Source organism: Lingula anatina, chromosome 3 (genome assembly GCF_051362555.1).
Source record: "Lingula anatina isolate TDL-2025a chromosome 3, LinAna3.0, whole genome shotgun sequence".
Taxonomy (NCBI): Eukaryota; Metazoa; Brachiopoda; class Lingulata; order Lingulida; family Lingulidae; genus Lingula; species Lingula anatina.
In genome coordinates, this window is record NC_141769.1 from 3,655,258 (window position 1) to 3,672,346 (window position 17,089).

General features: G+C 37.9%; 2 protein-coding genes across 6 annotated transcripts; one reads left to right on the forward strand and one right to left on the reverse strand.

Annotated features, from left to right (window-relative positions):
* The first annotated feature begins 472 nt into the window (after positions 1 to 472).
* LOC106152541 (microsomal glutathione S-transferase 1) lies at positions 473 to 12,395 on the forward strand. 5 transcript variants are annotated; one of them, XM_087008445.1, is made up of 3 exons: positions 473 to 670; positions 4,463 to 4,548; positions 11,825 to 12,395. In XM_087008445.1, exons 1-3 carry the CDS (start codon positions 551 to 553, stop codon positions 12,063 to 12,065), a joined length of 447 nt encoding a protein of 148 aa, XP_086864571.1. In that variant the 5' UTR covers positions 473 to 550; the 3' UTR covers positions 12,066 to 12,395. The 5 variants fall into 5 exon arrangements, with proteins under 5 accessions (XP_086864571.1, XP_086864572.1, XP_086864570.1 ...); XM_087008446.1 differs by lacking the exon at positions 473 to 670 and adding an exon at positions 1,508 to 1,875; XM_087008444.1 differs by lacking the exons at positions 473 to 670; positions 4,463 to 4,548; positions 11,825 to 12,395 and adding exons at positions 1,540 to 1,875; positions 5,386 to 5,474; positions 9,396 to 10,909.
* A 1,708-nt stretch (positions 12,396 to 14,103) lies between these two features.
* On the reverse strand, positions 14,104 to 17,089 carry LOC147762792 (adrenocorticotropic hormone receptor-like). Its single transcript, XM_087009308.1, has one exon. It carries the CDS (start codon positions 15,181 to 15,183, stop codon positions 14,104 to 14,106), a length of 1,080 nt encoding a protein of 359 aa, XP_086865434.1. The 5' UTR covers positions 15,184 to 17,089.

A 17,089-nucleotide genomic window follows, 5' to 3' on the forward strand; every position in this document is an offset into this window, starting at 1 on the left:
CAACCACCTCTCTCTCTCTCTCTCTCTCTCTCTCTCTCTCTCTCTCTGGCAGACCTGCACTCGCGCCCGCACACATACACTCGAGGAGCGAGAGAACCTATATTTGTATAGCACTACTATTGTGGGGAGTTGGCAAATGCCTTACCGAGACCTATCTTGAGGTCAAGACAGATTTAAGGCGCATTCCCAATGAAACTATTGTTTCCTGTATATCGATCCAACTCCGCGGGGACATTAGCTGAATACAATCAGATTGGCAAAACAACACGCCTCCTGTTACGCCTCCTGTTTTCAACATACTCGTATAATCACCAATTTTTTTTCGTATTCTACTTAAGGCCAAGAGGAGGCGTGTTAATCTCTGAATCTGATTGCATTCAGCAAGAGTCCCCCGCGGAGTTGGATCGATCTACGCAGAGCAATGGTTTCATTGGGAACGAGCCTTTAGATATCGGAATTTGGTTCAAATGTTTTCAGAGTCAATAACTGGGACGCTCACGTTTCCCCCTTGCCAGAGTAAACGAGTTTGCAGACCAGAAACGGCATCGAGATGGCAGAGCTTAACTTGTCAAATGAAATTTATGCAAATTTCGTGTTTTATGCCGCGTTGGTGGTGTTGAAAATGATGCTGATGTCTCTTCTGACGACCGCGAAAAGGATGGCTACAAACGTAAGTACGGAGTTATGGCATCTGACCAGTAAATAGCTGTGGTATAATTATTATTTTTATAAGTTCTAATAGCGTTCATAATCATATTGTAGCTTTGCACCGCGATGGTTTTGTATTAGGTTCATTATCATAGATATGTGAGTATATGGATCCATGGTCATACCATTCGCCCCCGTTAAAAGGCTTTTTAAAACATTCACAAACGCCATATTTTAAGTGGAGTAACCTAGCTAGACCCATTTCTGTACAGCATCAGTTCGAATGGTTCTTATATGTAAGAATCTACAAGAATTTATTTCCATTTTCAAGCCACGATGTAACACTCAAATTAATCCCGGGGGTGGGGGGTGGTGGTTGCTGTCCGTTTATGTGACTCTGCCACGTAATAACCAGACTACTAAGTTGTCAACATCTGATCGATGTGAAAAGGGACGTTTTCATAACATCCATGTGTGCGACTGAACATTGAACTGATAACCTATTTTCATTTCACTTCCACTACATGGCCAATGCGCGAGTCACAGAAAGTATATCCCAAGATAATTTAATGCACAGAGTCCGGCTTGGTGTTAAATAAAAATAAATTAACACATCAAGGGGTTATCCTTGAGCAGACTAACGCGTCTCCTCGTTTCCAACCTACCAGCTTATATATATATATATATATATATATATATATATATTACTTTATCTCTGTACATTTTCCCCAGCTCAGTCTGGTGCAGAAAGTATGAATAAAGCATATATAATAGGCCTATATATCCTCCTTTTGCTCCCGGACACCGGTAACACTTAACACTTAAAATGCATCAAGACACGGAAATAATTTCAGCCTCCGGACACCTGACAGCGTCATCTAACCCGCATAACTTTCTGACCTACTTAAAGAGGCTGATGTCGTCCGTTACGACATTCACCTCGTCACTTCATTGTCGTTCTCAGTCCCTAGGGCCGACCTGGATCCGGATATCCTGCATTACATTCCACGCTGACTCGGCAACTTTTTAGTATATAAAGAGACTACTACGAACCGGAGATAGGTAAAACTTGTATACCTTGAAGAAGCTGCTCAAAAAGAAGAAAACATGGGTTTGCTGGAGTTGGATAACGAAGTATTTGCTGGGTTTGCCTTCTACGCAGCACTATGCCTGCTCAAAATGATGGCGATGTCTCTGCTGACGGTCAGGAATAGGATATCTAAGGACGTAAGGCTTCACTTTATTTTTCTAAAATACGATCATTGTAGTTTGAATAGTTCACCACCGATTCACAGGTAACTTAAAATGCAAATTTGGCTTGCTCAAGGGATAAGAAATTAAAATATTAAACATTTCTAGTCGTTGTTACTTATTATTTCTTAGATGTATTTTTATTAATTTCACTAGCTCTTAGTGATCATTGATATGAATGTATTATATAAATATTTATCGTAGGTATTGTTCTATTTGACTAAGAAACGAGGATTTAAACCATACCAAGCTGCTCAATGTTGCACATCAAGGAATTGTAAAATTCGTAATCACCACATCTGACTGACCTATTTCTACTCTGTACTCTCAGTGTAGCAGGCCAAAGCCCACAGGGGGTGACCTGCAAACTAAATAATAACATTGCGTTCCTTTCAGCATATAACAATTACGATATAGGCCTAACTCTTGTCGTTCATACATGATGTGTTATTCGAAAATTAAGGCAGCTCATATTGCAGAGGCCACATTGAGAAGAAAGCCATTGGAAGAATGTGCATGAGAATGACCGATATATTTTACTGTTTTTACTAACTTTACTAACTTCAACTGTTCACACATTTCTTGGCCGAAATTTCTCGTACACTGGTGGACATAGCATTTTAAGGGGGTGGGGCCCACCCCTTCCCGCCCATTGATTTGAAAACGTGTTCGTTCATGTACAGCCCGTACAATTATGAATGACTTTTTTCTAAGGAATTTAGCTGTTTTGAAAAGGGGTTGACGACGGCTTGGGGGATGGAAGGGGGGGGGGGCGCCTGGGCCTGCTTTGCCTCTTCCCGTCCGGTATATCAGACACTTTTATGAAAAAGATATTTCATTGATTTAGTCGATGCAGTAAAGCGGACGCGCATCCATTCGTGACACAAGTGGCCTATACAGGATACGACATTCACAGTTGAAAAACGCCCAAAATAACTCATTGTATAATACGCGCTGGAATATATGGGTAACTGCCAATGTGGTGTATAAAATTCCTTACTCGCATTTTAAATTATACAATTATCGACATTGGTTGAGGATGATATGTTGTTTTGCTCCTCGGTCGATATCACTTTTACGAGATCAGCAAAATAAACAAATTGACCTCAACCAAAGTCGAAAATTGTATTATGTATGACTTTATCGTATTTTATGCCAACTATATAATACTATAAAATACATGTACTCATATGGTGTTTGACCTTGGACTAATCATTTAAATGAAAGTTGGTGGTAAGCCCAAAACTAAATTTTTCCCAAATAAAATCAGACTGTAAAAGGTGGAAAATTAAGTAAAAGTTTTTGTGGGTGTTGGTCCATAAAAGAAGAATCCCGGCGCTAAGATAATTACAGCTGTAAGCCTTGCCATTAAGTCATTTTATATTTTTAAACCGGATCTGAGAATAAAAGTGTTTTAATAAGGATATAAAGAGGGGGCAAAAGAACGTGTTGCTCTCCTTCTGTTGAATAATATGAAAAAGGGCTACTATCGATTCACCTATCACCGGCGACGTCTAACCCTAAAAACATATAGTTTTAGAATCCGCTGAAGCGCATTTAAATTTGATTTTATTTAGAGTTGACAAAGAATTGAGCTTTATCAGCTATTTGCCGATTCCGACCAAATCGCATGCTGCGATTTCTTTTTCTTTTCTTTAGAAAAATTCACTTCCGCCAAGTTTTCCTTTTATTTCGCTAATGGAGTGGTGCGATTTGGAGTTATATTCTAAATAGCCCACCGTTTACACCATTTTAATTTGCTTTCGTGTCGGCAATTGTGCAGATTCTTTACATTGATAACCAGTAATGATAATGTAGATGATGCACAGTCACTGGCTATCATAAATCTCGCAGCCAGCTTGGTCCCAAAGCTAGATGATGGGAATGCTATAATGTAAATAACTGATACATATCTCCATCTTTTCTTGACGTCACTACATCCGGGTAATTTCAGTGATAAAAAGAGATCATGACAATGATTTACGATGATTCATTTTACTCAAGCTTTCTTTCCTGTAGAAAGGAAATGTTCAATTAAGAAAAGAACACCAAATATCTGTGAAAGGTGAGATGCGGAAAAGGGCCATGATACTTCAGAAAAATACGCATAAAGGAAAGTGTCTTCTTAAAATTAGAAAGGACCCAACACGGGGACTATAATGGTGTCGTTTTCACACCATCTCACACACAGTTTTCACCGTAAATACATTTTCAAAACAACAACTAATATGAGATGTTTTGGGAAAAAGTAACGTGTTACTCTACTGACTCCACCCCTCCACCTTCCTGTCATCTTCCTCATTGCTTTTTTACGAGGCACAGATAAGCTGTGACAAATATTTCCTGGGCGAATGGTATGACCATATAAAATTTGACCATTGTATTATTTAAGTTTTGTAAATGGCTCTTGAACAATTAATTTGTCTTTTATGCTCTGGAAAGTGCACCCACTTTAGAGCACAATGAAATTACTTAAACACCACAGTATAGAATTCTATTAAGTAGTTAAGTGTGTAATTAGATACTGGAATAACGTCAGACCAGAGTTTTGTCCGTTTCTCAGGTATTCGTCACTCCAGAGGATTGCGCTTCCGTAAAAAAAGGACTCAAACCCATTTTTGGCGATGAGAGAGTTGAGCGCGTACGGAGGTGAGGGTATTTAATTTGGTGTCATCATGGTAATTTGACCACTTTGGTTTGGACCTTCAGGGGCAACTGTGGTCACGTAACAAACCTCATTTCAAATATGTGACAGGTCTCTCTCTCTCTCTCTCTCTCTCTCTCTCTCTCTCACAAGCGGCAAATAGATGCTGCCTAGCGTTTTATAGGTTACAAAAAAAAAAAAAAAAAAAAAAAAACGACAAATGACGTACATACAATATCAAGATCATTGCCCTAACAAGGATGGGCCGACGGTAATTTGAGTGATGAGGCGCGAATATTTCTGGTAGGTTTTCGTAGACGCGAACGGAATTTTTGATACAAAGGTATGAATTCGAAAACGACAATCGTGGGAAAAAAATCTTCTGAAGTGCCTTGTTATTTAGGCCTTCACAATGTACTGTTGTGTATTTATTTCTAATTCCAAAGAAAATGTTTGTATTATTAAATTGTTACAACCAACACAGCGGAGGAGGCCAGCTAAGTAATGACGTCAACTATGTGTAAAATTCGCGTTGGGAAGCGCAGAAAACTGCAAATTATTAGCCCGGGAAAAGCTGATAATAAATAGTGAAAAAACAATCTGTGGTCTTGGCAGAAGTTGTCCTTCATGTACTACAAGTATCTTTTGAAACTAACTTGAGCCTAACCTAATTAGCCTAATTGATACCTTTCGGGTTTTTTCAGGGTGTCTAGGAGACAAACAAACAAAGTTCATATCCCTATAATTCACGTTTTGATATTTTTTGACTGTTTTGGTTAGCTTGCGTATGAACTTGTTTGCATTTTATTTTACTCACAAACTGGACCACTTTGGTATTTAAGGTGTATGCAAACCCAGAAGACTTGAAATTATCAGAGAAAAAGGATTTGAAAACAAACCTAAATGACCCGGATGTCGAACGTGTCAGAAGGTATGAGGTCAAGAGCGAGGATAACTTTGACTGTTATTGCTCAATTTTTTTACGTTTTAGTTCTTTTGGTAAATTGGCCCTTTCATCTGCGGCTTGTTGATAACCACATGCCTTTTTGCAGCCACTAATATGCATGGGGCTTTATGCATTGTATTTTTTCTACTAACATCACCAAGGGCGTTACTAGGCATTCGCACGGATGCACGGTGCGTTCATTTTTTGGCCAACAATTTTATTCCCTCTAAATTTAGCATATTTTACACGGATCTAGATTAAGTGTATTTTACATCGCGAATCGCCTTCGATTGTTTGTTCAAGTAACCTTTATGTACAAATCCATTATATACACCCGTCTACTAGATGCTTTTAAAACTAAATGCATGTAGCATTGCAAAATGAACATAACTGTGACAGAACAGATGCTACGCTTACGTTATACATGTATGTCAAAATTCACCTAACACAAAAATTGCATGTCTGCAATATATTGCATCCCAGTTAGTAAAATCGACTAACACGCTTCTCAACTAACACAACGTACAATCCGTGCAAGCCCAAGTGTCCGATCTCGAGGTGGCAGTACTCCATTACGACTAGTGATCGATATTGGTTTAAATGTAAGTAGATTTTATGTTATGAGGCTGTACGTAAATCAGTATTTTTCAAATATTTTCTATGTAGTAAAAAAAGCTCATCCCTGTCACACATTCATACTGTAGGCCCACACTCACATACTCACATACACACACACACACACACAAAACAAAAACATTTAAGAGTTTTAAATTAAAGTAACACCAATACTTGAGATTAATAAATTTTTTCTCGCCTTTTTTATATTAGTGTAGGCCTACAATCCCCCGCTTTATCAATAAGTGTACAATTCCAAGAAATATGTCTTTTGTGTTAGTAGGCTACAAATTAGTAGGTTCTGGTAGTAGACCTAGATAATGGAAATTTTTACCCTGAAACTGACAATAGATTTACAGTCCCGCAGAAACAATAGGAGGAAAAGGAAATTGTTTTGGGATGGAGGTATAGTGGCATTCTAATATAGAAAGTACGATGTTGTAAGAGGGGTGAATGGAAATAACAAATACAGTATCTGTTACATTGTCAATTATATGTTATATATTTTACTCCAGAAACCATCTCAATGACATCGAGAACATCATTCCATTCGTATTGGCCGGAGTCCTCTACGTGCTGATCAAGCCAAACCCCTGGGTAGCACTGATGCATTTCCGTACATTCGCCTTTGCCCGATTTGCCCATACAGTCGTGTATCAATTCGCCGTCCCGCCTCCGTCACGCTCATTGTGTTTTCTGATTGGTTACTTCACAACTATCTCCATGGCTATACAAGTTGTTATGGCGACGTTTTAAATCACTTGGGAGTGACCAAAGACAAGTTTTTTTCTTTTTGAAAGAAAGAGCAGTGTCCGATTAATGAGTTATCTTTGGAGATGAAGCGTTTTGAAAAAAAGGATGGCAAAGCAGTTTGAAGGACATGGCACCTCATTTCTGAGTAATATTTTTTTTATTGTTTTTCAAGTGTAGCTATTAACTAAAGATATTTCAGAAAAAAAAACATATAGGCTACTGGACTAGTATATCCAGATGTTTCACTTTTGATCCATATGTTTAGAAGTAAAAGAAAAAAATCAGTATCTTTTATAAACAGATGAAGTTTGTTCGATGATGTAGTATGCATTGCCTATAAAATACTTCACAAAAATACTGCACAACTTTCTTGTCTGAAAGATAACCATTTTAGTGTGAATAATTGTAGTTTCTGCTACAGAAAATATAAACTGTAAATGTTTGTTACTATGACTGACAAGAAAAAATAAAGCTCAGATGCAAAGATTGATTTATTCATTAAATATTCGACTTTTATCAACTTTATTTACTGCAAGGACACGGCAATCATTTTTCATTGACTTCAGCGCCCTCTAGCACTGATTACTGGAAGATTACCTTGAATGAACCCATATAATTTGAATATTTGTGATGTTAAAAGCAAAGAAAGGTTGTCGGGGACAATGGCAAACGATGACAGAATCTTGAAAAACAGCTTCAGCTGAGTTATTACTATTCCAATATTACAGCTGTTGCATTCATGTGACACAATTAATAAAACAATTTGCTGGACACAAAAGAAGTACTCGAGCTGTCTGCGTCTAGCTAGACATAAGAATCGATTCCATTTGTGACTGTTCCTACTTTCAAGGGGCTTTGTTACAATTTGTCTCGGATCCGTATGTTCTAATAAATTTCTGAAATTAAAAATTAATATTCTTTCAATTTGAACTCGATCAGAGGTATAAATAGTCTACATGATGATTTCGCCAAAAGTAATAACATTTTTTATCTTGTAAATAAAGAACCATGCGTTATAGGAATATTCACACTTTATTTATCGTTACCTCTTTTTGTTACTTTCTCTTCGAGAGCACTTACTCTGCTTCTGACTTTCACAGATATTATTATGTTCAGTCAGCATAGCGTGTAAAACCTCTTGCTCCACTAACAAGCGCATTGTGTATCGACGGTCGCGTGCTTACTTCTGAGTGAACATTCCCAAATGAACTTTCGACCTGGAACGTGGTCGGTTTAATTTTCGATTTCACGTATGAACTGTCACTCAAAGTGAAATGAATCTGGCAATCAGCTATTATCTGTAAATGTCAGAAATCCCTACAGGAACTATATAAGTATATTACATGTGCATGATAATGGTTCATGTGGTGCTCAACGTGACACACTGAATCTGAAATACTGAGTGTCTCGAAAGAGGGATTTTTTAAAGCGTGATAAGTCTCTCAATGTATTTCCTGAATGTGGTAAACAAAAGGAAATGAATGCTAGAATGGATAAACACTTAATACCCATTAGGATATAACGTCTCAGCACAGGTCTCCCCCCCCCCCCCAGAAAAAAATCATAGTGTTAACTAGATGAGTTAAAATCTACTCTAGGGTTCTAGATAAGGCTACTGCACCCATCCACAATTTGGCTGGAAGGCTAATAAAGTTTTGTCCCCGATATTTAATTTCATCTCCATTGTTCGGCAAGACTGCGAATTAATCTTAATCAACAAACGTTTTTGTGTGCACGGCAAGCACGTTTAAAAGTATCCTATCTGTCTTCTTATCAGAGATCAGTGCTCGACCCATTCCTCCACTCAGATTTATGTTTTATTACATTATTAATTGGATGAATTTCTGTACATTTAAGAAAGGAAATATCGACGGCGGTTACTTTTATCTGATGGGATTTATTGATTTTAAAATCTAAAATTGGAAAAGTTAAGCAGCTTTGCGGATTATCTAGACAAAGAAACTGAAATATTTATTTGGGACATTTTAAACGCATATAGTACACATATTTAATGTTCTTTAGTTACAAAATTCTGTGGAAGCATGATTTGTGCGCGCGTTGTATACGCTCTCGCGTGCTTGCGGTTGAGTGCACATTATACGTGCGCGTATTCTCCCATGAAAGCGCGCGTGCGTGTAATAAAGAGCTTAATCAATATATAAGAAGTAACACATTCTGCTTTTTAACGTCTGTTATGCGGATATAAACTTAGAGCGAAAATCAAGTCTACTCAATACCAACTAATAGAGAGAACTGAGTTATGCAAGGTATGTCTCCAATTACCTTTATGCTATGTCAGAAGCTATTGTTTTTACATGTTAAGCTACAAATGCTTAGTTTTGCAGTGTGTTAGCTTATAGAGGCTTATGACTAACTAGTGTCGTAATTATTATCTAAATACGCATATCGAAATGCGCTCTTTATTTTACTTTCTTTCATTTAAGGTATTAGTACAATTTTTCTTTTCAATTTTGTTAACAATGATAAATTGTAAACAATCATTTACTAAGTTGATCTTAATTCTCCTTTTTTTTGTAGAAATCACTTGAATGACATCGAGAACATCGTCCCATTCGTCCTGCTGGGTGTCCTTTACGTGTTGATCGAACCGACTGCATGGGTGGCCCTGTTGCACTTTCGTGTATTCGCATGCGCTCGGTTCCTGCACACCGTTGCTTACCAGTTTGCCTTGCCGCAGCCAACGCGTTTCTTGGCTTGTATTATAGGCTGGGTCTGCACGGCGTCGATGGGAATGCAAGTTTTAAAGGCCACAGTGTAATACGCTGGAATTGTACCGTGTATGTGCCCTGACAGACACCCAGCTCTTGTCTACTGAACAGAATCATATTGCAATTATCTTTGTTTAACTGCACTGGTAGAGACTGCTAGTAGTAATTACACTTCACAGTAGCCTACGGTTGACAATGTTTTTTCTTAGCATAAGGAAATATATAAATGATTTTAATTGAGCAATTTGCAAGTAAGAAAACGCATGCTACTCCAGAAATGAGACATTAAAAATATTAAATTTTATACTGCGGATCCAGAGATGTATTTGTGGGTTCACTTCGTATCCATTTAGTCTTAATATAACGTTTATTAACAGCGTATTGAGTCGTGGTATCTAAGGACCATAGAATGCATTAGACAACTAGAATCTTAGATTTTATTCTGCAGATCCAGAGAAACATATGCACATGTGTGACTGCACTTCGTAGCCATTTAGTCTTGTAATAACGTTATAAACAGCATATCGAGTCGTTGTTTCCAAGGAACATAGAGTGACATTAGAGAACAATGGCTACTATTTCAAAGACAAGACCAGTTCTGTAGGGTGTTATGTTTCTGGGGGGGGGGGGGGGGGGGTCTTTTGGACGGGAAATTGAACCTATATTTTGCACCACTTCGCATTTTAACTAATTACAAGAGGATTAAATGCTTTCATATTTACAGAAAAAGATCCCTCTTTTACATCCTGGCTAATGGCCCGCAAAGCTCTTTTATTATATTGACTGTAAACTATTTTGATACATTTCATGCGCGCACACCAAGTGGGACGTATTAAACATTGCTCTGCTTTTTGATAATGAAACATTTGTACACTTCGACCTTTGTAAGGGTCTATTTGGATGGAAACATATCTAGTTTAAGAGGTCGAAATAAGTCTCAGTTTCATTAGAAGCATACGTTGTTTATTTGCTCAAAGTGTAATACATAAGATATTATCGGTAGTTACCGAATTTCGTCGACTTAATTGATTTAAGATAATTTGCTAAACGTGCCGCTGTTGCGTGAAAGGAAATTGGATTGTGGTTGGATTACTTTGGTATTTAGGGTTTAGTGTGTGTTCAGTTTTCTGTGTGTGTGTTCGTGCCTTAGGGGGGTGGGGGCGAACTTATTTTTGTAGCACTTCTCTCAATACTGTATGTATACCTGTAAAAAGCATTTTATAGTGAATTTTCGAGTTTTTTCATTTGAATTATTTTAATATGCACCGTGTTTTTGAATTGTAACTGCTATATTTTTAACAATAAATGGCTAAGTAATAAATTCCTAAATTGTTAGTATTCGCTGCCATATTTTCAGATATTACACCCGATACCCTGTCTGTCAGCTTGAAAAGATGTCACGAAAAAGATATCGAAACAAAGTTGGCCTCTCCTTTTATTGATTTTTCACTTTGCAACTTTATGGATTTCTTTCTTAAGAAGAAAAAAGAAAAGAAGAAAGTAATGGACTGATTTGTTTTTGATATACCACTGGCTCATCAATTGAACAATTTACTTCCATCATCCTGTTCCATCAAATAAAGCAATCTCCACAGTTTATCTTTTGTCATTAAATTCCGTTAGGCTATCACGTCTACTCAAGTTTAAGATCCCTTTTATAGAAAAATGCTTTGCGCTGTAATTTTGCAACTGAGGGCAGTTTATCAAGCCTAATTTAAGGCTTTCAATATATTTAGATTTGATGGAGACGCAATTTTCTTACTGCTCAATGTTTTCTCGCTAGCTGTCCACGTACCCGTCTGTCTGGCAATCCGTCCATCTGTATGTCTGTTTATTTGTCTTAACACTTAGATGCATGGATCTTTATACAATGTAATCTTGTGCACGTGTTAGTGGTGGGGGATAAAGAGAGAGAGAGAGAGAGAGAGAGAGAGAGAGAGAATGAGAGCCAGAGAGCAAAACCAGACAAACAAAGGTTTGATTGAATTGTAGATTCTTTATCACCAAGAGCGTGCTCAAGATCAAAAACAAAAGCATTGTGATTTGATATATCAATAGCGATTTCTTCACTGCAAAAAAGGTACCCCATCCCTTCCAGGTGAGCTCATGGAAATAAACATTGAACAAGAAGACTTTAGGATGACATCGGGCCTAAATTTATTTAGGGTTCAACCTGGATGGATAATATAAATACTGTTAAGTCACTTTTATAATCAATCGTGTCCTCTTTATTTCCAGAAATCACCTGAATGACATCGAGAACATCATCCCGTTTGTCCTGTTGGGAACGTTCTACGTCCTGATCAAGCCAAACCCTTGGGTGGCACTTATGCACTTCCGGGCATTCGCAGGCGCAAGGATCTTCCACACCATAGCGTACCAACTCGCACTGCCCCAGCCTTCTCGCGCGTTAGGGTTTCTCGTCGGCTACGGAATCTGCATGTCGATGGCAGGACAAGTGCTGATGGCTACTTTTTAAAACGAGGAAATCCCTGAATACTCTTTAGTAGAGAATAGAAGCTATATGTCTTTTAAAGCTTACTGGTATTGCGTTAATGAACATTAACTCTTCACTTTCTACACAGACAATATCCCAGAATATTAATTTGAATTTAGTATTATAACAAACCCATCACTTTTTTTAATTTGCCATTTTTGAGAGAAACTTGGGTAAATTGTAAGACTCTCCTTGGTCTGCTTTTTTATGATGTAGTTTAGAATGATTTGATATTGGAAAAGCAACATAAATAAAAAAAATATTTATGGTTTACACAATCATACGCAAAATAAACGATTTTTGACGTTTTAAGGGGTTTTTAGCTTTTTTTTCTCAAAATGAATAGCCATGTTGTAAGGCAAAGGGTACGGGTTTTTTTTGGATCAAAGAAACAAAATAAATATCACACCCGAATCTACTGGTGGCAAAGTCTCAATTTCAGCCAAAATCCAATTTGAAATTTAGATGAAAACCGAGGCATTGCAATAATTGGATTCTGGTCGGAAATTAACATTACCACACAGGGCCACAGACGATTCTAATGCAATCAAACCTAATTCAATTTAACTTTCAATTGAATATTTTATGTTGTCTTTGTGATACTGGGGCATTTGGAAGGGGGGTCCTACACAAATTACGTGCCAGTGTCACTAAAAAGCATATGTCTTTAGTTAGTCTCAATTTTAAGAATTGGCCAAATTTTGAACAGTCGAAACAACTTTGGAGGAAAAACGAATTTTTGCATTTTGTGAAATGGTTCGGATGCTTACTTTCAATAAGGAAAAAAAAACAAATGTTGACAACTTGGTATTTGCTTTGACTCTTGAGATAGGTAGTATCGTCTTTTGCCGTTATCTCTTCCCGGAAAACAAGAACAAACATAAAACCTCGGAACACAATAAAATCGTCCTGTGTATAGATAATATTGGTTCTCATATTTCACCATTCAGCTTGTTAAATTCAAGAGTGCATTTTAACTTACGGAAATAGAACAATACTTATACAATTTATCTAAACCAATGATCGGCTTGAATAATTTGCTTCCAAGATGGTAAGATGACATTAGCCCAGCGTTGCCACGGTTTGGTATTTGGCTGGCATTGGTTTTCCAATGAAGGGCCTACTTTATGGAAACGTCATCTTTTTGATACGATGGCAAGTCAACGTTGCCAAAAGGTTGGCCTCAGAAATAAACTAGGCATGATGTTCGATCAATGACTATAATTTGGTAAATAATCATTTAGTTTGACTTACCGACGTTGGGCCAACTTGGGCTTATGTCGCCTTTCTCTCTGGGCTTACAATAACGACAACAATATATAAAATGTAACATTTAACACACAATAGTTGCCAATGCATATGGTGGCAATATATCTTATTTACAATTGTGACATATTTTGATAAGACACAAGCTAGTATTTAATCGTTTAAAATAAGTGAGTGCAATAATGCCAATATGCCAATCATATAGCTGGAAAAATAACATCTGACACAAGCATAAATATATCATACAGTGTATAACAGCAATGGCCCACAGATACCTAAGACTTACTGATTTAATTGACTGTTTGATACACGTATCTATAACACAGAATGAATCTTGATTTTTTCTGGCGTTGATAAACACGTTCAGTTAAGTTGTTGACATCTTCTCTGGCTTCAAATAAGACCGTAGTTTGAATACATAACACTGACTATAACGAATCAGAAAATAAACATCAGCTATATGTGTGTAATTATCAGTCTCGCACTCGCACCCATTTTGAACAGTATAGAGTCATGGGGTCGAAGGACCTGTGGCGTCAAAAGCGATTTTTTTAACAATCAAATAGGAATTTATCCCCAGAGTTGTCTTAATCAGACGACAAGTTTGTCGGATGACAAAGATGCTGCAAATTTTAATGTTTAGCTTGGAGTGCCATAGCGTTAAGGCATTAAATTATTATAACCGAACAGACAATATTTATAGACAATATTTATTGTATATTTATTGTATAATGACGTTTGAGATCTACCACGTCTAAACAGGAGTGGTTGCTGTCACTGGCGTCTGTCGGGCTTGCGCCATATGCTCAGCGAGGGGAATGAACAAATTACCTGGTCGTGGACGGGGACGTTTGCCCATCAGCCGAAAAAACCCTTTCCTCACATCTGGCATTCGAACCCCGTAAATAATCGGGTCCGCCAGCGTTATCACCAGTATCAGACAAATTGCCGTATGGACAAGAACATTCTTGCACTGGACATCGCAGTTGGTCATTTTAACCAATTTGACCATAGCCACCGCGACGACCCATGGTCCCCAACTGACCAGTAACGTGGCATAAAGCATGACGAAAGTGACCGCTGATTTAAATTCCCTTTTGGAATTAACGCGGGTGCCTACGTAACGGTGCCTTTTTATCTCAATAAATATCTTTACATACAGACACAGTGAAGCTACCAAAATGGCTGCACAAATTCCACCGTTGATATATATCAAAGCTTTGGGAAAGCCAAAGTCACAAAATATTCCAGAGCCAAGATATGCCATGCTAATGAGAAGGGCGACCAGCCCTTTACCAATTGTCACCCCCCAAATACAGGCAACTATAACGCACGCCCTCTCCCTTGTTATAGACAACGAATACCTCAAAGGCGCACATACGGCTACAAACATATCCAACGCCAAAGCCAGAACTGTAAACCCAGAAATCTCAAAGAATGTCAAGAAAAACGTGTTGATTAGACTATCACACAGTTGTAAACCAAGATTATGTAAAATATCAATGATCAACACGAAGATCAAATTCGCAAGATCAGTCAAAGCTAGGTTCACGATAAGAATCAATTTTGGTTTGAAAGGCCTTGGAACACAGGCCAACGCAGTCAGAGAGACGCCATTTGCAATCAGACCAATTCCACAAAACACGTAAAATAGGACCGCCAGACCTATAAATAGGGAATGATTTTCATCAGTCTGCCAGTCTCCGTCACCACTAGAGTTATCAAAAGCGCTGTTATTATCTTTGTTGCGTTGCCATAACGCAAAAGTGAGAATATCGTCTTCTGTCACCAAAGCTAGACTTGTAGCGTTACCATTTGAATACAAGGGCGTCATGATGCACAGAAAAAAAACCTTCACAAAAGTCACTCGACCCTTAATTTTCACCTCGTTACCTATAAACCAACAGCATAGACCAAGTGGCAAAACTAACCCTACATTTAGTTTGTTTTTGTATTAAGGAACTGTGACATACGTTGTAACATAAGTTGTTGTAGATCAGCGCTTTCTCACAATATAAGAGCATCTATATATATTTCTTTTAGTTTTGTAAATTAAGAAATATAAAACAACTTCAAACAGAATGACCAGGCGTGCTCGACTGACCCAACCGCCTCTGCATTCGGGTACCTGTATAAGTTCACGTGTAGTAACTGGTCATTGAAAACTGATTTCAGGTATCGCTGTTTCGGCGTGAAATGCTCACAGTGTCTGCTCAATATTATAACCCGTTCAAAAGTTGATTGCCTTAATCAAACAGAGAGTCGTTGCAATTACTGAAAGCAACGCGTCCACCGCTAACTGCAAATTTGTTCCACCTCTTGATTATCGACAGCTGTCAGATTTGTTTGGAAATTAATCAATCTTGTTACATAAGTCGATAATGAAAACACGCGTTTTGAACATCCATCCATCCATGGATGTGTTACGGCATATGTTAATGTAGAAGGCCACGCCAGTTATGAATAGCGCAACATCACGTAACGTCAAACTATATATTGGTTACAGGTTATGAAGCAGTTGGTCCGATCTTGCGGTTTTGTTATTTTCAGCAGCTGAATCAATTATTGTGCACGGGCATTACATTATACCATTAGATAAAGGACACCACAGTCAATCAACCTTGTCAGTGTTTTCTCCGCTGTGTCTTCTATGAAGAAGTTCTTGTGAGATTACAGTGACTGGATCTCGATTCCCAAAGGTCGAAGTATTGTAGGTCGCTCAATTCCCAAAGCATTAAGGATTATCCATTTCTTAAGTTCTCACATTCCGCCCCATCTTTCCATTGTCTTAATTACCAGTGATTGGCATGCACGTGCGTTCTTTTATTTATTTTTCAGTCTCTTCAAAGGATACGGCGATGTTGATGTTATTTCAAACAAGTTCTGTCCGTTCAAAGAAGAAAAATCAGAACGATGTTCATATGTTTAGCCATAATAACGCTTGTATTAACATGTAACGTTTCTGGAATCTGTAAGCGAGAACATATGGTTTTTCTTGCTTCAACGCTTAGGCGTCAAACGAAACCGTGTGCTCTAGGAAAACTGTGCACTGAACGTAACAACTAATAAAGTATTGATTTCCGCTGTGTTTAACAACAAATAAGCCCACCCCTTTTGAACCTAGAGGCAGATTTGGCAACCAAATGTTGGGATAGTCTCCTTTGATATATACACAACACCCAAGCGTTTTTTCCAAAGATATAACTTTGGTAATCTATAATGTTTTCTTCGTGCACTTATAATGGAGAAAATCCTGCTGCGATGGGCTGGAAATATGATTTTCGAATGAATTGCCTGAAGAAACTTACAAAGCAATCCAAACAGAATCCGAGACACCAATTTAGATCCTGAAGTTGCTCATCAAAACAGAGCAAATTATCTCGACTTTTCTTAGAAATTCACCTCATGTTCGAAAGGACAATTGGTTAGCTTGTCATTTCCTCTTTACTCTTTTCTTTGTGACATTTGTAGAAATATCCCAAATGCTAGACATAGCCAAGTTGGCGGTCCTTGATGTTTATAGAAATCCAAAAATACCATACACCTGGAGGCTTTGATTGTATATAATTGATGCAACGAACCTAAAGCATAAAAACTTAACAGGAGGCAATTGGAACAGCGTGTAACGTCAAATGCCTTGTACTCTTGCACAAAACCTCTCCATTTTCCAAAGATATCAATCATTAAGTACTCACAGAGTTCACATTTTATCCCTAAAGAAGACAACAGGAAGCAGATTC